A 20,262-nucleotide genomic window follows, 5' to 3' on the forward strand; every position below is an offset into this window, starting at 1 on the left:
TGACCAAGCTAGTAACACCTGGTAGAATGCTCACTTGTAATAAAATGGTTTGGATGATGCTGTTGAAAGGTTTGGCAATAGTTGTACTAATGGATTCTATCTCATTAGTGGTTATCCAAGGCATAAAACATGGGTGGGTTTTTCCTCCTTCAATAGTGCAGGCTAACATGCTTAATTGGTTCCCTGATGTAATTTTATAGTTTTTGCCTCAGCCTTACCTTCTGCCATAAGCAGTTCCTTCTTCTTGTGCAAGAGCCAAACAATTTAGAGTGAACATCAACAGATACTGACATGTATTATTAAGCAGTACAGTGCCTGTTGGTATGTGGGACTTTCAGTGTGTGCACAGCCATAGAAGAGAGCTGCATTGGAAATCCAGAAGGAACAAGAGACCCACACAAGACCGGTGCTTATATAAATGTGTGCAGGGAAATGCACTAGGAATTTCGTGGGTGGAGGGCGGAGAGGGCATCCATCTCTCCCTCCTCGTATTACTCGCCCTTTTGCCTGCCTACTCTATCCCTTTTTGCCTCCCCTAATTCCAGCCTTCTCTTCGCTCCATGTGCTCCAGCTCCTCCTGACCTTTTCTTCTCTACTTGCTTCAGCACCTCAAACTGCACCTCTTCACTCTGCTGCTCAGGAGAACTGTTTTCAGTGTAGCACTAGGGTTGGATTTCTTCAGTGAGGCTCTGCCATCTTGAAGGTTCTCCAGGTACAACAGTATGGTTTGGTGTTGTCACAGCAGGCAAGGAGAAAGGATTGGGAATATATGGTTCTCCAGATGTTATTGGACTCCAGCTTCTATCATCTGTGGCCACCACAGCCAGCAGCCAGGGATGATGGGAGTTGTAGTCTAACAATATTTGGAGAGCCACAGGTTTCCTATTGTTGGCTTAGACACTCTGCCTCCCCAAACTCACACAGGTTTCAAGGCAATGCATTTTCAACTGCTTTCCCACTTGAAGCTAGTTCCTGGGTTGGGGTGCAGAGACAATGCATCTTCAATACAATGCCTCTTTCCATCCCCTGAAAGCTCGTGCTTGCAATATAGGCATATCTTGGAGATATTGCGGGTTCGTTTCCACGCCACCAAAATAAAGTGAATCACACAATTTTTTTTGTTTTGTTTCCCAGTGTATCTAAAAGTTATGTTTACACTATACTGTAGTCAATTAAGCCAGCCCCCCCCTTGCTTCACAGGCAAGAGGGGAAGAACCCAGCTCCAGTTCTAGCCAGCTCTACTCCTGTGGCCAGAAGTGGCAGGGGGCTTCCTTCCCCTGGAAGTGGCCAGGCTTCCACATCGTTTTAAGAAGCAATGTCTACAAAGCGCAGTATAGCTTTGTCACTCTACAGCTAAAGCTTGGTCACTCTACAGCACAACAAAGGGATGGAACCCAGGGAACTGGATCTATTATGTTATGATTGTTATTTCTATAGCACTTTCCAATTCTCATCAGCTTCTCATCATAACAATCTAGTCAAGTAGGTTGGCTGAAGTTGACTTGTTTGAGTAAGCTTCATGTCCAAAGAACCACTTTTCACAAGATAAATTTCTCTTAAAGACATTGCTTTCGCAAGGGAAATGGTGTGTGCACCCTGCATATACATTGTCCTGAGTAACTAATGCACACATACCTCTTACTAGACATATAGGAACTCATAAGGAATCAGAATCTGTGCAACTTTCTAAATGGCAGCAATGTTTAGGTAAGAAATTTGTCCAATGTACTACACAACAGATTTCCATGGTACATTTGCATGGTAGCAGTAGACGTGCTTTAAGGACAATCCCAGTGCTTATAAATAAGGGCTTTTCCCATACTTAAATGACAGCTCTTCCCTTTACTACCAGTATTTGATATTTCTTCCTCTCTACATTTAGAAGGCTCAGGCACTGTGTCTGCTCCCATTCAATGCAAAATTTTGAAGCAAAATGTTGGGGTCTCTGAGTAGGGATAACAGCCTCTCCTTACCCCCCCCCCATCCCCTCTATTCCTTTCCTCCCCCTTTAGTTCTTCTGTATGAGCCCAGCATCAAAGACTTACCCACATTAGTCTTGGCAGTGACAAAACGGGCTGGCTCTTTGACATTGTCAGCCAGTAGGAAGGCTCCCTCCTCCAGGATGTCAAGGAGCATTGTGGCTGTGTGCACTTGCTCTGTGGCATTCATGTCCTTCCATGACTCTAGAGCTTCAGGTCGCAGCAGGTTGTCCACCGTCTCCACCACAGCCTAGAATGACATAGAGCTCTGAGAGAGGATGGAAGCACCCCCCCTTCCTCTAGCTTCCCATTGTATAATAAACCAGCTACAGATGCCTCCTCTCATGGAGAGAAAACATTCATGTGTCTTTGTGTGGTGGCATTGCTGTCACCACCTGACAATTCTTTCCAGGCTGCTTTGAGTATAATTTTACAAGTAGTATTGGGATTTATTTATTTTTAAATTGTGCATGAACCACGTATTTGTTACTCCTTTGTTGTATAGGAATTAGACATTCTCCCTCCAAGCAGCCCTTCCATTGTAAGGGGGTATGGTATTTTCCAAATATTCCATAGCTGGGGAAAAGCAATTCTTCCCCTGCACAGCACAGGCATTGCAATCAACTGCCTTTGGTAATGCAGTTATGTGTATTGCACAGGCACCTACTAGAAATTGCCTTTGTTGAGCTCAATGATGAGCAGAACAATCCCGTATCTAAATGTCTATGCCATTTGTAACTGTTTTAGGTTGCTTTTCTCCCTTCACATTTTAGAGCCTGAACATTTCTCCATTGTATTATTTCTTCACTAGAGCATGTATTTATCGCCCATGTGCCCACAGAAATGCCCTGTCATTTCATGCTTTTCCTTTTTAAAATGTAGCTGAATTTATTATGTACTTGATGACTATTTAGGGAAGTTATGGAAAACAGCTGAAATGATGAAGCTATCCAATTATATCAGAGTAAAAGAAAATCAACAACAAATGGATAGTACTGTTGAAAACTGCTATTATTCGTACATTATTGGAACCAGAAATATAATGATAATGTACCATGATTTCCTTTAGTATTATGAGAGTTGTCTTTATGTGGTGTTCTTAGAGTAAAATAAAAAATAAATATTATTTTGTTATATTCTTTGAATCTATGTGTTTTCTCTTCCTCCCCTGCCTCCAGTTATGGAATGGGCATCTGTCATGATTTTTATAGGAAGGTGGAGGTGGGTTTTCCCAGGGAAAATGTTAGGACCAAAAAATAAAAAAATGCTCAGACACAGAACTTTAAAGTGCAGACCTGTGCCTAATAATGCAGTCTGGATGAGTCCATACTCTAAAATGGCCCTATGTTGTGAAAGCTCCCATGCTGATGCATTAAAGAGGCCCAGATTGGGCCCATTTCCATTGAGGTCCTGCCCCATTTGTGTTTGGGGAGTTTCCACTGGTTAATACCAGCCCACCCATCATCTGGACAGGGGCTCTGGGACATGCCTTGCCCATGGGGACAGCTCTGCTCCACTCAAGCATGTTTGACTGGGGACCTGGATTGCTCTGTGAGATTCAAAACTGAGAAAAACTTTGTTTCTTGGGTAGCAGCTCCTATCTGGGTTTCAACCACAGGACACACTCACCTTAATATAGTCCTTACATGTCCTTTCTCTCTTGTGCATCTGCAGGGGGATACATCCATGCCCAAAGTGAGCAATGGTTCAGGTGGACAAAGAGAGAGAAAATGATTAGAACGTAATTTCTACAAGAAGGGTCCACAGGGATAGGTTCAATGGGGATCTTAAGCACATTTGCTCTGGCCATGAAGTCACTCATCAACAGGCTGAGATAATGAAGGCATATCCTGAATGAAAGTGTGTATCCAAAGCAACATCTTATTGGACATTTAGATAAGATTTATTTACATTTGCTAGAAAGACTGTTTGAGTGGCTGTACAGCAGCAGCATTTGGTGGACTGCACCTCAAAAGTAGCCATTTTCAGCGTAAGCTGAATAGTCCCACATCAGATTATTTATTAAGAAGTGGGTATAGGGAACTTTGTTATTAGGATTGCATCACACAGCATAAAATAGGGCAAGGATGTGCAACAGGTAGATCGTGATCTACCGGTAGATCACTGGACGTCTGTGGCAGATAACTGGCTCCCCCTAAAGAAGCTCAACAACTTTGACCTGAACCCCCAAAAAGGGGGTAGATCACTGCCAGTTTTTAACTCTGTGAGTAGATTGCAGTCTCTTGGGAGTTGGTGACCCCTGAAATAGGGCATCCATTACAGAACTAGAATCTTTCACTAAAGATCAAAGATCTCAGCTTTCATTTCTAGCTCCCATGGTTATTGTAAAACCTGGATGCAGGTTCATGGTTTCTAGCTTCAACCCTTCACTCTTGGTGGCATCCTTCTGCCTCAACATGCATTGCTCCCAATGCCTATAAGCACCAATCTTCCTTTACCACTCCTTGTCCCCCAACACCATGTTGCCATCTTTTTTCCTATTGGACTCTTGCACTTTTAAAAGCTGTGCAACAAGCAGAAATCCAACCAGTGACACCTTCACCATGCAAAAAGCTTTACTTGATGAATTGCTATCCCCCCTCCCAAGACCAATTTTTTTGCATGAACTGGGGTCAGGGTCCTTGCCTGCCAGCCCTAAAACCACTGTCTAAGCCAGTGGCTTTCAACCAGTGTGCCGTGGCACCCGGGGGTGCCTTGAATGGTGGTCAGGGATGTCACAGGCAACACTGGCCTCTGCCCCTCTTTTCTTCCCTCCCTCCCTCCTCTGATGCCTTCTTGCATCTCTCAAAGTCTTGCACAGTTGTTTGTTGCAGCAGCCCTGACTACAAGCTCCCCAGGTGAATGGTTCCTCTGGGGCTGGCCAGTGGGACTCAAAAAGGTTGAAAACCTCTGATCTAAGCCATTAAACTACTATGCACCTTGTTGTAGTTCTTGCCAGCTGACTCTCTCTCAATAGGGCGCAGCGCTTGAAGTTGTGCATCCAGAATGTCCAGGAGCTGCTCCATTAGTTTGACAGAGGAGCTGACATCTCCGGCGTAGATGGCACCACGCGTATGCCGGGCTAGCTCACTGGCAATATTGGCTGCATTCTCTCCACTCTTGATCTGCCAAAGGAGGGGAAAGGAATGCAGACTGGCCTCAGTCAGGTAAAAGGAGCTGTGCATGCATGAAGCCCAAATGTGACCTGTCTGAGTGAAGACCACTGTAATGGGAAGGGGAAAGCAATACCTTCTGTGCCACTTGGTTGACCCAAGGACTTGTGCAGTTGCTGAGATCAGGCCCCCGTGGGTTCCAGTTTCCCTCCGAAGCAAGACACTGGAACGAAGCAATACCTGTGCACAGGAAGGCAGGGGGAAAATTCAGTCAGCTTCCAGCTGCTTGGTTTCCCCCTTCCACCCCCACCCTATCCCAACACTAGACCAGAGATTAAGGGTCTCAGAGAGCAATCATAACCTTAGTAGTGAATGAAGAGCTCTCTTCCTAGACAGTCCAGTTCTCACATCTAACTAATATAGCAAGGAGTACAGAGCAGGGATAAATGGCTTAGTACTGTGGCAATAACAAGATGAGTTCTGTTAGCAGGGGATGGCAGGACCAATTCATCCCACTGAGAATTGCCAGCTCTGAGTTCACATTGCAGAAAGTCGTGTGAATGAATTAAGTCATAGCAACAGTTCAAGCTGTCACACTTTCCTTGAGCTGAGTGCTGTGGGGTCACAGGCAATATCCTGTAAGCCCCATTTGCTCCTTGCACCATTGGAGAGAATACACTCTGCCGGAGTCCCACCTTCTCCCATTTGAAACTGGGTGCATTTGATGCCTCTAGGACTCAAATGAAGCCAGCTCTAGAGCAAAGACCTCATTACCTCGTGTGCCCTTAGGGCAAGGCCTTTCGACCAGCATGCCTTGCTGTGTGGCTGGCCACTGGACACGCCGCACCTCCTTGGCCTCGCAGAAGAGCTCTGGAGAGACGTGCTGATTGTTTGCTGGTGGACGCCGGGTGCTGGGCATTATGGCGGTGACTGGGTGAAGCTCTGTACCCTTCTGGTTTATGGCACCTATGGGGTGGGTGGTGAGGGGCACCTGCCGTGTTGTTGTTGTAGCAGCAGGTGAGACTGTGCTGGTGATGGTGGTGGGACGAACGGTGGTTGTAGTGCTGAGGGGTGTCGAGGTGACAGGGCCTGTGGGTGGAAAGGCAAATAGATTTCCACCCACATACAAAATATCCCCACAGGTTCAGCCACCACATGCTGCACACAGAGTAAAATTACCTTTTCTTATCTGAGGTAGAAAAACCAAAGAGTTGGACTCACTATAAGGCAGGTTCCTATGCTCTTAGGTAGCATTGGTTTTTGATTTGCATCAAAGCAAAGGTCTCTAACCAGTTAGCTTGACGAGTCCCAAGTATATATCTGCCAGGTCCTTCCTGAAGGGATGGGACACAAAGGGCTAAATCCTCACTTGCCATTTTAAATGTTAAAAGAAGTATTCATGAGCATGATGCTGAATGACATTTCCTCAGAACCAAATATTTTTAATTAATCAAATGCTCAATTTCAATGGAATTGTTTCTATCTGGGAAGTTTAGCAAAATTCTGTTCACTCTGAAAGTAATCACCTTTTGTTCTCTTTAACCTGACCAGGATTGGCACCTTGGCCAAACTCTTAAATCTCCAGCTGAAGTGGAAGAAAAGGCAGGTGCAGTTTCTCCTAACTATTCCACTCCAGAGCCCTGTTGTGCATACACACTCCAGCATCCGTTGTGCTTCCTGGCACACCTGGAGACCCGTTTGAAGGGGCCAGGCAGCAGGTCTAAGGAGGGGGTGGGTGGCAGGAGCTGTGACAGCCTTTCTTTTGCTACAACCCCAGGTTTAAAGGACAACATCTGGTGACCAAGGTAAAAGAAGGCTACATTTCGCTCTTCCCCACCCCAACCCTGCAAGTAACCTGTGCATGCAAATGTAACCTTATTCAAGTTTAACCGTTAGTGTTGCATAGGCAGCAGCTGTGCAATGGGGGCGAACGGAGAAACAAATTAGCTGCATATTGCACTAAACAAATCTGAATCTGCCACCTCACCTGGGCATGACTGATCTTGAATTTCCTGTATTCAAAATAAGCACAGATTTCCCCCCCTTCAGTCCAGCTTCAAGGAATTAGTTTTCGTAGACCCCAGGCTTCTGCCAAATATTGCACATCAGACAATCCATCTCTGTCAATTTAAACTCCACGTGATGCTAACTGTCAGAATTTCAGGCACACATTAATTCTTTTGGGGTCACTGAGAGTTTGAATTGAACTGAGCAGATTCTCTGATGCTTACTGTATGACTGGAACTAAAAGACCTGCTTGTGGCAAAATGGCAAAAATGAAATATATTTTCAAAAGCCAGCTTTGGGACTGAAGCCTTGCTTTGTAAGATGAACTTGCCATTATATAGTTGGATGTTTCCTGAAATGTGATGGATGGCAGAGGATGGCAGAGATATTGAACAGTAGAAGTTGGGAGAGACAATGGCTCAATAACTTGAGATTGCTCGCCGAGTACCTTAAGAGTGTGTGTTGGTGGTTAGCTCAAGTGAAAATGTATCACTCTTAAGCAGTACATTTGGGATTGCCTATACATAATCTTAATGTATATATTTTAAATATACATGTATTTAAGAAGTAATTTCAAGTGAATGCTGTATTTGCAGAAATGTACAATTAAAAATGGGCATTAAGCAAATGAACACGGCTTTTTTTGTCCCCTAATGTATTTGACAACCCAATGGAAAATGGGAGGAGAAGCCAAGGGCCCATGATTTCAAGTCAGTGATGATTTCTCTACCCCACCCCATGTTCAGGTGCAAGGATTATGTCTCACCAGTACTTGGGTCAGGTGGGCCAAACTCAAGTGAGTAGCGCAGGACAAAGTAGTTGTTCCACACATAAAGTTGGTTGTCACGAGGGTTGTAGTCAATGGAGGAGATGAACTGGTAGGGGTTTGGGAAGGTCAACGAGATGGGTTCCTCCCGGTTCATATTGGTGTTGAACGCATAGTCAACACGGTTACCAGCTGCTTCACTGTCATCGTCCACGTAAACTGTCCGCACCACATAGAGGACTCCGCACACCATGAAGGCATTGGATGCTGAGCGTTTGTCATAGCCGGTCTCCCACGTGCCCTCAAAGCGTAGCGTGTAAGGATTCAGCTGGCTCACCACTAACCGGCCATTGTTGCCTTCAGTGGCATAGATGACCCAAAGCCCATTTTCATCCACTGCCAGGTCAATGTCAGTCTTGCCACCCCAACGGTAGGGTGAGGTGTCATGGTAGTTGGCTGTGTTGATGACTGTCTCTCCACTCTTAATGCGCGTCCGCAGATCATACTTGATAATGTTGCGTGTCCGCTCCTTGTTGTAGAAGACTGCTCCATCGTATACCACAAAACCTGTGCCGTCAACCCTGTTGGGCAGGCGGTAAGTGGTGGTGTGCCGGGCACCCACATAATCCTCCCACGAGGCATACTCTGTCAGTGTGTCTGTCCGGTATGGGATCCATGGCATGACGTATATTCTGTCTCCGGCTTGCAGAGGGTCCTTGCACCAGGCTCCAGACTGGTGCTCTGATTCATGGGCCGAGGTAGGTTCCAGGATCTTGTGCAGTGTCCCCGGGCAAACGAATACTAGGGAGGGGATGTAAGGGAGGAAAGGGTGATTGGGTAAAAGGGGGGAAATCCAGAAAGAATGTGATAGAGCAAGAGGGGAAAAAAGAAAGAGAAAGAGAAAGAGAGAAGAAAGGATAAATTTGTAAAAGGCTGTTGGCAGGAGAAGTGAAATCCGCGCTGAGTTTTGAGAGCAGCTGCAATCATGAGACTTTTATCTGTTATTGAGCAGAGACGGCTCAGTGACAAGTTAAATAAATACTGGGGGCAGGGGAGCATCAGAGGAAAGAAACAATTTCTCCGGATCAAATTAAAAAGGGAATTTAGGGGTTCCAAACCTTCCCTCCCTTCCTTTTGCTACATTCTCTGGCATTAAGCAGGGGATGTCAGATTGTTTCCCTGCAGAGATCTGAGTGGCAGCATCTGGGAAACCCATGAATCTGAGCAGGAGTGTTGCTGAACTGACAATTCTAGCCCCTACTCTCTGGTTGCATGTTCTGCATCACCTTCTAGAAGTCAACACAGCAACAGTTTAACCGCTTTGGGAAAGCAAATGGCACCAGCTTAACCCTGCATGATCTAAATCAGGTGCTCTACATTGGAGCAAATAGGGCATTACTACCTAATGGTATGGAAATCAAATTTTCAAAAATGAAGGGCTCAGTATGGAGCTGTGAGGCTGTTTGTCCTATGGGATCCATTGAGTAGTGTATGCTTATCTGGTCTGAGGGCCTGGTGGAGCCGAGTATTCTATGAGTCTCTCTAGAGGAGGGACATGTTTGTTGTTTACTCAACTGGACTCCTACAGAGTTTCTGTTCCACTTGATCTAGAAGCAGCTGGGGTTGCTTGTCCTATGGAGCTCCTTTAGAGCTGCAAAGGAGTACCTTTAAGGCTGGTAAGATGATCCAAAAGCTATCCTGTTCCATGTTCAAAGGGAATTACTGTTTCACTATGGATCAAGGCTAATTTATGCCAGCCGCCATGCAACACTTAAATTCCAGTTGTGTTAGCACTGAGACAGATGGAAATTGGTCCCTATTTTTGCATCTGACTCTTATAGTTCTAATTTCTCTCAGGGATTTCTAATTCAATTTTAGAAACTTAAAGTGTTCTTGAAATAGCTGTTTCAACCCTTCCAACTTTCATGGAATGGATTAGATTTTTTTTTTTTGCAACTTTAGAACAGCTTTGTGGGAATGCCTTCCCATGGGGAGGGGGTGGAAAAGGTGAGGGGCTTCCAGCCCTAAATTTCCTCTACTGATATCAAAACACTGTTCAGCGGGATGTTGGGGAATGAAAAACAAGCATAAGAAAGATCCAATGTTTGGCCAGTTAAAATCCCCCTGAATATGAAAGATTGGGTGTTTCCTCTTCCTGCTGAAAGAGACTATTTTTCAATCCCTGGGGACAGAGAGCTGTAGATTAGCTGAGGGACTGGATCCCTTCTGAAAAGAAGAACTAAAGGTATTGTAGCAGAAGGATGAAGTAACCAACAGCTTCTGCTTCCCCCATATCCTGAGTGCCACTGGAGCAACTTATCAGCCAGGTTTGATTCACATCAGCAAAGGACATGAGACTAGTGCACATGGCAGGGGGTGGAAGGAGTGATGTGACAGTGGGAGGGAGACCTGGGCAGATGGGAAAGGAAAGCCCTCCCTTCCACCCACAACCACCCAGTTGGCAGCCTGGAATCTTGGGAAAAGCCGGGAGGAAAAAGTTTGAAAGGAAGACAAATCAGGCTAGGCATTCTGCAAGTGTCTGCCTCCGGTTAGCTGGAGCAAGGCTGGGAGAAAAAAAGCATTTAGTGGTGGAAGGAGCAGGTGGGGTGGGGTGAGGAGAGCAGCATCATAGCAGAGAATTCACCTTGTCTATTACAGAACAGTGTCACTGAGCGGCCATAGAGGAGCCATTGGAGCCATCACACTAAATCCAGGCTGTGGGCTTTAAAAGGCTGCACAGTGTGCTTGTTAACCACGCCTCATGATATAGAGGCCAGTAAATTGGGTTTGCTGTCATAGTACAAGGGCCAGCGGGGTGGGGTGGAACCTGATCCCAAGCAACCCAGTTTCTGCTGGGGGCTGGCTTACTGCTTCTGCGTGTGGGATCAAATATACTTCGCACCGAAGTGTCAGCAGGGTTTTACTTGGGCCTTGTATCAACTCCAGAATGTCTGGGATATTCTGTGAATGCAGAAGTGAATTCTCTGCTCTGGCTTTACTAAATAACGCACAGTTGCTATGATGTGCCACATGACTCTGGTCACAGCTTGCACTGAAGCTTATTGGGGATGGGCATAATTTAGAGACTGCTCCCTTGTGCTGGGGTCAGTACCATCAAACCCTGTCACAACACACCTGGAAGTGGATGAGGTGTGCCAAGGGTTCCAAAATTAATGGCAAATCAGGAGGACGGGAATTGTCTGGCACCAGCCATGGGGGAGGAGAACAGCACTTTTTGCAATGCCAAGCCCCCACGGAGCATTTATTAATAACCGCCCCCTGCTCTCCCAGATCCAGACAGAACCTTTATGCTGCCATACCAGTACAAGTGGCCAGAGATGTGTTTCTCATCCACTTTTGCTTAAGTGAAGGGAGAGGACAAGGCAAACTTGGGTCTCATGACCCTGGCACAATCTACACTACAGTTAAGCAAGCTTAAGTCCCATAGAAACCAGTGGGATTTATGTGGGCTTAAGTGTATGCTAGATTGCTCCCATTGTTTCCAATGGTCACAGTCCTTGGGTAACCTCAGAGGGAGAAAGCAGGGCTGAGTCAGCAACCTGAGGAGTTCAATCTTATTCACAGTGTTTTGGTCTCCATGGAGATGGCATGTTGCATCCTTCTTAGCAATAATAAATGACTGATTTATTATCATTGTTGGAAAATTCTACATTCTAACTTTCGTGGTGATGGGGGAGATGATTCACAGAGATGGACAATTGTTGGTCTGGAAGCCAGGAGTTTTTTGCTTCCAAACACCTTCTAACTAATTGACATTATTTGTCCTCTTGAGAGCTAGAGGCAGAACTCAGGAATCCTGGCTCAGAGAGACAGAAGTCCTTTGAGGCTTGCATTACACGTTGCAATTTTAGTGGTGCAGCTTACAGATCCAAACTGAGTATCTGATAAAACCCTAACCTTTGAAAAGCTTGGAGGTCTTTTTGTTTTTTTTTTTTTTTTGTCCTCATATGTTCCACTATGGGGCCGTAATGCAAGGAGCTGCCTAGCCTTCCCTCCTTTAACTTGTTTTAAAGAATGCATGGATGAAATAGGCCAAGGAGGACGGGTTGTAAATTACTTGTCTTTCCCCCCTTAATTAGGAAGAAAGAGAGCTTATCAATCCTAGTATACTAGGTGTGCAGAGATCATCTATTTAGTCCCCTTGCATAAAACAGTACGGCTATCTGATATGGTCTGTGGTGCAGAGGGATGTAAAGTGATGGATGGGTTCACTAGTGAATGACAGCGAGTCAGGGGGAAGGGGAGCTGCCTAGCCTAAATGTTAATGACAAGGTCTGTTAAAGATCCCTGTAGTGTTTTCTGGTGTGACTCATCAGACAAGAACAGCTTAATGTGGAGCAGTTGGATTTTGTAGTGCTGCAAGGTGTCCCTTGTGTTAGCTATTTATCTCTGTCTAGTCTGTAGTTCTCAAACTTTGTCATAGTGAGTCTCTTTCAAGTCAAAATAAAAAGCGTTCAAGACTCACTAAGTGGCCGCCTCAAAGGTTTTATTTTTATTGGCACCGGTCTCAAGCCGTAGCTCTTAAGACTGTGCCAGTGTCACTTTACAGTGGCTGGATGCACATGTCACTTTCATGTTTGTGACACCTGTATCCTCTCTCACACACAACACACACCCGTTTCTGCACCTTTCCAAAGGCCACATTCCACAAGCCAATAACAGGGCAAAATTGTTGGCTTTTGTGGGACTTGAGGCCAGAAGATGGTCTACGGCTGGAGTGAAATACAGTACTGTTAAACAAGCTGCCCATGGGTGTGAAGGAACCTCCAGATCAATGCTGGGAAAAGAGAGGATTTGACCAAGTTGGTCAAAGTGGCTGGCCTGCTAACTTTATCACTCTCTTATCATGACCCCTCATTTATTTTCCTTCAGAAAGGAAGGTCATTCCTTTTCCTTACTGGGAAGAGGAAGTGTTTGAATCCCCAGGTCAGTAGAGCTCCCCTCCCTATTTCCCGGGGGATCAAAGCTGCCACATGGCCAGGGACCCATCTTATATCATGCCCATACCCATCCAATTCTCCCTGCAAATTGATGGTCATGCTTCAGGGAAACAGCTCGGAACTGAAAAAACCATCATCATCAAGCCAGGGTGTGGAGCCTGAACCTGTGAGCTCCGGCAGTCATGGTTTGTCAGTAAAAAAATAACAAAAAATTGTCCAGTAGCACCTTAGAGACCAACTAAGTTTGTTCTGGGTATAAGCTGGGTATCTGAAGAACTGTGCATGCACACAAAAGCTTATACCCAGAACAAACTTAGTTGGTCTCTAAGGTGCCACTGGACATTTTTTAAATTTTTATTTATTTATTTCGACTGCGTCAGACCAACATGGCTACCTACCTGAATCTAGAATCATGGTTTGTCAGCTTATTCTTTCATTTCCTAAAGCCCTCTATGGTTCTTTCTATCTAGTCTCACAGGCTTCTCTATCTATAGATATCCACCTGAGTGGAAAATACAAGGGGATGCAACCACCATCCCAGTAACCTAGATGTAGCTCACCTAAATACTGTGCCATGAACTGCAGAGTTTTCTCATTTCTCTCTCAAGGTCAAGCTATCTATTGCTTTGGTTGGGAAGGAGCAGCATTAGAGTGAATAGGCTGTCTGGAGCCACTCTCTGATTAGCTTCCTCAAAGTGTACTCTTAGGACCAGTTAAGGACAGCAGTGGCTTGGCAAGAGAGAGGAAGTCTCCAGAATGGAAACAGCAATGTTTGCCATAATTCAGTGCATGTGCCCAGAGGCTGCATGTAGAGTTGCCAAAGGGTGAAGGTCTAGTCAGTGGACACCCAGGATGTGCTCGTGGAGATGGAGCCACATTTCTATTTCTGTGGATGCTTTCAGGAGCATGTGAACTTTGCTTTAAATGGTACTATCTACCAGACTGCTGAAGCACTCAAGGTGGCTAGTGTTGTCTTATGGATTTGTATGTGTGTAGATGGCATTTGTTTGCTCCTGAATGTGTGTTAGAATAGAATCATAGAGTTGGAATAGACCACAAGGGCCATCGAGTCCAACCCCCTGCCAAGCAGTTAAATGCATCTGTGTTTGTGCTATCAAGTGCATGTGTTTAATCATCTATCTCTATCTTTTTCTGAATGTAGAGCTATCAATATGGCTGTGTTCATGTGGACTTTTCTATGCATTACTTTTGGTTCCTTGGGTGACTGTTACTGCTGTGTGATTTGTGTGTCTCTATGGTTTACATTGCACAAATACACCTCTGTGCTATTTTTATGTACATGCCACCCTCTCTTGCCTACGTATGATGAGCTGAGGACACAGATGGGCAGCTGGATGGGAGCAAAATCCAAGAGATTTCAGATTTCTAATCCTGCCTAACGCCTGGCTGCTCTGAACACCTTGCCTGACAATGTCGCTACAAAGCAGCTTCATGGAGTCTCACAGGTTCGGCTCAGCCCAGCTTCCCATCTGGGTTGGTGGGGTGGGATGGATGACTCCTGGCAGCGGGGAGGAGAAACACACCATTAAAGAATGAAGCGCTGGCGAGGGGGGGACAGCACAAAGCGTTAACTGGTTCCGATCCCTCATGGATGGGGCAGTGTCGACTCAGCCTTCTAAGTCGGGATGGGGGCAACTGTGCTCTGGGGTTGGGGGAGAAGATGTCAGAAACAGAGAAGGAAACAATCAGTAAAAATCCACATCCAAAACCATGGAAACCTGTGGAAAAGAAAAGTATAAGTATATGCCTCCATCCCCAATCTTGGGAAAAAATTCCAAACCAATGCAGGGGGGAAAAAATCAACAGTGCTTTTAGAACAAACTAAACAGAGAGAGAGAGAGAGAGAGCGAAAGAAAGAAAAAGAGAGAGACATGGGTTGGGTGGAATCAAGCCTGGCTTTTGAGTTTTACTACTCTGAAATTAATTAATTAATTTGCTCGATTCCTAGCGCTAACCTGACAGCTTGTCCCTTGTTAAGACAGGCTCATTGCAGTTGTGAGTCCTGATACTTACATTAGGTATATAACCTCCAGATCTAGCCAAGACATTCAAATTAAAAATACATTGACTGACCCCCATTCTTTCATGCACCACCCCCATCTTCCCCCAATAACAGACAGATAGTCAATGATCATGACTGCAGCTTTCTTTAAAAAAAAAAAACCAAAACAGGCAGAAAAGGGGGAAAAGATCCACAAATAAAATCACCCAGGATTGATCAGGAATTTTAAAAGAAAGGAAAGAAAAAGAAACAGTAAGCAAGAAAATTAAAAATTCCCACATCAAAGTGGTTAGTATATTGGTATAATTAATGTATATGTATTCTAGAAAATGTTATTTTCTATGGGTTTATCTGATTCTCACATTATCATGATAGTAGAGCAGAGAAAAAGAGTTAAGAAAAGAGAAATAGGCCCTTCAAGACACGTCAGAACATTACTTGGAGGTTGGGTGTGTGTGGAATGACTCAATTGAAAAAAAGAGCTGGGGGATTCTCTCCAAAGAAGTGCCTAAGCTTAGGGTAAAATTCCCACTAAAAGATGGATCACAAGGGGAATAACTGATGCTCAGTTTTATCCACACATTTGTTTCACTTTGATTTTCAGACAGTAGTAGATAACAAAGCTACCCTGGTTAAAAGTGGCACCACTCAGCATGTGCAACTGAATGTTCCTCACATAAAAGTGAGTCCACAAACAATAATGTATTAAATATGGTGAGAGGCTCAAAAGAGGACCCCTGCTCTACTCAATAACTGAGAAAAAAGGTGTTTTGTTCTGTGCCTTACATCCTGATCCTGAACACATAGCTTTGGGAGTGGCGGGGGAGGGGAGCCCCACTGATTGCAGTGTATAGGATCTAAGATGTACATTTCCACTGCAATCTTACAGGCTGCTTAAAGCCAGAATGGTGCCTTGATAAAAATTAAAACAAAGTTCTAAGTATGTAATGTGGAGGAAGGCCTGGAAGTATCATTTGAAAGTGCCCAAAATAAAATAAAAAAAATTTAAAATAAAAACACACCCTCCCCGTTGTTCTTCTGTACTGTGGCACATTTTTATATGTAAATCCCATAAAATTTCAAGCATTTATTTTTAAAAAATCAGGAATTGGGATTAGAAAAAAAAAGAAAAAGAAAAAGAAAGAGAGAAGTTGTGGTTGAGGTAGGCCAAGGTACCCAGTTGGTTGCCATGGAAACACGAAGAAAGGAGCAGAGAGAATCAGTTGAATGATAAAAGACGCAGAGAACGGGTTGGAAAAAGTGTATTTCCCCTGAAGGAAGCAAAACCAGAGAGAGGACCCAGACATTAATGGTGCTTCCACTCCACATGTGAGCAAGGAGAAATGGAAAAGGTTTGGAAGGGCAGTTGTTAGATGGGTTACTTTATATCCTTTATTTGCTGAGTGCTGTTTAGTTATTGGAAGCTTTGTTTCTGGACAGGGAGGGGGATGCCAATTGGAATTAGTGAGACCAGAGAGAGAAGAGGTGGGGAAACCAAGGGGAGGGGAGGTGGGAGGTTAGGAGGAGGAGGATTGAGGAGAAAAGGTAAAGGAAGGTCACATTAAATATGGCCACAGAGAAAAAAACAAGGTGCTGGGTTAGGGGTGGGGTCAGTGGTAATGTTGTTGTTTACCTTTCTGTTCCACTTCTACTTTATGCATCGGAAGGGAGAGAAGAAAAATATATTGAAAAAAAAGGTGCAAGAAGGAAAAAAAAGAGAAAAGAGATTAAATTGCTTTTGTTTCTCCCCGCACCCTAAAGAAACCATTTTTTCTTTCTTTCTTAAACTGTAAATCTCCCCTCCCCTCCCCCCACCAGCCCAACAAACACCAGCCCCTCCCGCTTTGGAATCATTTCAAGGCAGAGAGCGTGTTGGGTTTGGTGGTGGCAGTTGTACTTTTTCATTTCTTTTTTCGTCTGATCGGTTTGAGGTTTACAGTTTTTGGAGGGTTTTTTTGTTGCTTTTTAAATTTTGTGCTGGCGACATTGCCCTTCAGAAGAAAAGTCAGAAATCAAAACCAACCAGAAAGGACGACAAAGGAACAAAACACAAAAGGGGTTTGGTTGCTGGCTCAAAGCATTTTGGCAGGGAGGAAGGTGGGGTTGGGGGAAAGGTAGGATCAGGGAGAGCAAGCAGAAAAGGGAGAAAGGAAAAGAGCAAGAGTTTGAAAAGAAAAATATCCCAGAATACCTTTTCCCCCCTAAGAAAGGCTTGACCTATCATGACCATAAATGCATTGCCTATCCAGTTCACTCCCACATCAATCAGCCTATTTATCTATCTGTAAATCCTCCCATGTTTCTATTCCTTTGCTCCAACTCATAATTACTGTGTACTATATTCATAAATACACATATCCTTATCTCACTACCTTCTTTTACCCTAGCAGTTACGTAACTTGCAGCTGTTGATGTCAATGCTGATGTATAAGGTGCTGTCTTAAACAGAGCCAGTCCAACACTGACTAGCAGCAGCTCTGCAGGGCCACTTAGGGGGGGGAAGTCAATTCGAGTCCTAAAAACTAGGGACTTCAAGGACTGGACCCCTAGAACTTTATGAATACAGAACAAATCATGAACTCTGACCCCGCTGCTATTACATGCAGATTATATCCCCAATTAGATAGCTTTTCAAATCACATCGTCTTCTTCAAAAATAAAATATATGCCACTATTTAAGACACTGGAAGTAGTCCTTTGCTTTGCTCTCTCTGGGTGTGTCCAATTATTTATATGGAACAATATGAGTGTCTTTTCCTTTACTGAGCCACTAGTCCTGATCCAAAACCGATATCTTTACAAGTATACAAATACCATGAAGAGAAGCAGAGTGGGAGTCAATTTTTCCTGTTTCTTACAGCAATTTCCCCTACATCCCGTTCAAATTCCAAATAGTGAAATCAGCTAGACTAGACATAGGCAAACTTGGCCCTCCAGATGTTTTGAGACTACAATTCCCATCATCCCTGACCACTGGTCCTGTTAGCTAGGGATGATGGGAGTTGTAGTCCCAAAACATCTGGAGGGCCAAGCTTGCCTATGCCTGAACTAGACCATGTTGCAAAGTTTTTGGTCTAGTCAATTTTACCCCTAAGGTATATTGCACCTTTATTCCTTTTAAAAAGGCTAGATTAGTTGTCTTTTTTCCATTATTATTATTACTTATTGTTGTGGGTGTTGTTACGGTTATCTTTATTATTTTAGGATACATTTTAAAGTGCTTTCAAAACCTGCAAAGCTGGTTTGACTAGGGACCGTGGTGAAGCACAAAAACTGACGTATACAGCTCTGCAACACTGTCTACAAGTTTTTTAACAGTTAAAATCTGTACATCGCCTGGGAATGGGAAGGTGTTGGGAGTGATCATGTTGATGACCCAAGTCTTCCAACCATTCCACAGTGAAGCAATCCATTGGCAAATCCCCCAGAGCCATAAAAAATCAATCAGGATCCACCAGCCTCTGAGGACAGATCATACGGTCCCTCATCATTGCAGACGGGAATACTTGCTGCAAGACCAAACTTCACTAGATAGTGGCTGAATCATGGGAATGGGATAATATCCACTCCACTTCCAGACAATCTCCCTCCCAATTTGGAGGAAAGAACATGTCAAGGGTATGTTCTGCTGTGTGTTAGACTTATGACTATTGGAGACAGTCCCATGGTTGCCATGAAGACCACAAAATCCTGAGCTAGACACAAGGCATCCTCAGCATGGATGTTATAGGGCTGCTATGTCCGGAATTTCCTGGACATAGTCAGGATTTGCCCTTCAAACAAGGCATCCGGGCAGAATATCCGGAAGCCTGTTAAAATGTCAGGGAAAACCCAGTCCGAATTTCCACTTGTTGAAATATGGCAATCCTAATGTTGAAGTCACCACATTGGCCAGCCCAGTCAGGGAGGCTGCTGGGCAGCAGGGGAGTGGCAAAATAACACCATCCCTGGTCTGTCTCTTTGGCCCAGCACCAAATTCAGGCCTCTCACAGTTCTGCTCCAAAGAAGAGGGGTTTTTTGGTAATGGAGAATAAACTGCTGAACCACAACAACCCTCCCAACTCATCACTCCAGTCTAGCTTGGTACTGCACAATTTTGTTGATAAAATTGGAGCAGGTATTCTCATTCATTATCCATTATAGAGTCCAGGATACCAGTTGTCTCAAGGAGCCCAAAATAGAAGGCAGACTCTACTTTCCTCCACAGACTCTACTTTTCCTCCACAAATTTCCTTAACAAATTGCACTTCTAAGCCTGTATCTTGCTGCAGGGGTAGCCAATACAGTGTCTTCTAGATGCTGTTGAACAACTCTCATCAGCCCCAGTCAGCATGGCCAATGGTCAGAGATGATGGGAGCTGTAGTCCAACAAATATCTGAAGAGCACCACACTGGCTACGTTATTGGAATTCTAGTGGAATTTAGAGAAGCAAAAATGAAATATTCCAGGCAGCTCTTAGGAACTTTCCAGGGATCAGACATGATCAGGATTTATGTCATATATGTGATTGGAAGGATCAGGATGCTTTCTATGAGCAAAAATCAAGCTTTGGTGGGACTAGACAGAGCTACTAGAACCGGCCAAAAGTGGTAGAGACTGAGGGATCGATTGGTTGATAATTTAAACAGAAGCTCTGCTGATCCCAGTAACTTTGAATGTTCTTCCACAGTCCTCCACATTGTGTCATGGTAATACTATATGAAAAAAATTTGGCAGAGACACAAAAAAGGAGATGTTAGAAACAACATGTCTCCACTCTCTGCAGCAATTGTTACAACACAAAGTAAGAAGCAAAATGAAGGATGTGAAAGCATACTGTTCCCAAACCTGTGCAGCTGCAGGCACAACAATCACACTAACCACTAGTGATCTATCGGTTGCCAACACACAACTGGCTCATACTGCAATCCAGATTGTATGGAGCAGCTGTGCATTGTTGTGTAGAACAGGTAACATGGGTTTGCTCCAGTAAGCTAGCCTGAGAAGGGGTATAAAAATATGTCAGATGTAAACATGACTTTAGAAGACTACAGAAATTCATGGAGGATAAATAAATGGCTATTGGCCATCGTAACTAAAATAAATCTTCAGGTTCAGTGGTGGTGATCCACCAAGTACAAATTGCCAGGCAAAGAGCTGTTGCCTACAAGCCCTTATGGGCATCCTGGTAGCATCTGGCCTAAGTAGAAAACACTTTAGGATGGTAGACTAAATGGAACATTGGTCTGGCCTGGACTTAACTAACTTGGCATACTAGCAGAAAGCTGCATAAGGGATTCTGCTATTGCAGTGAGGTTTCCCTCTTCTCCTGTTTGATGTTTTATTGTATTTTTAATATTTGGTTGGAAGCCACCCAGAGTGGCTGGGGAAGCCCAGCCAGATTGGCAGGGTATAAATAATTTTTTTGAATTT

At 44.4% G+C, this 20,262-nt stretch overlaps 1 protein-coding gene across 7 annotated transcripts in view; it reads right to left on the reverse strand.

Moving 5' to 3' along the window:
* ADGRL1 (adhesion G protein-coupled receptor L1) overlaps positions 1-20,262 on the reverse strand; it is a 123,264-nt gene that overhangs the window by 12,282 nt on the left and 90,720 nt on the right. For 3 of the 7 annotated variants that reach the window (XM_028717302.2, XM_028717299.2, XM_028717304.2), the window contains exons 5-11: positions 16,483-16,500; positions 7,866-8,666; positions 5,867-6,181; positions 5,229-5,332; positions 4,919-5,104; positions 3,609-3,647; positions 2,046-2,229 (exon numbers count right to left, since the gene is read on the reverse strand). In XM_028717302.2, coding sequence (XP_028573135.1) covers positions 2,046-2,229; positions 3,609-3,647; positions 4,919-5,104; positions 5,229-5,332; positions 5,867-6,181; positions 7,866-8,666; positions 16,483-16,500 — 1,647 coding nt within the window. The remainder of the gene's footprint in view (positions 1-2,045; positions 2,230-3,608; positions 3,648-4,918; positions 5,105-5,228; positions 5,333-5,866; positions 6,182-7,865; positions 8,667-16,482; positions 16,501-20,262) is intronic. The other 4 variants (XM_077924366.1, XM_028717300.2, XM_028717303.2 and 1 more) reach the window with 2 other exon arrangements.

Source organism: Podarcis muralis, chromosome 2 (assembly GCF_964188315.1).
Source record: "Podarcis muralis chromosome 2, rPodMur119.hap1.1, whole genome shotgun sequence".
NCBI classification, from domain to species: domain Eukaryota; kingdom Metazoa; phylum Chordata; class Lepidosauria; order Squamata; family Lacertidae; genus Podarcis; species Podarcis muralis.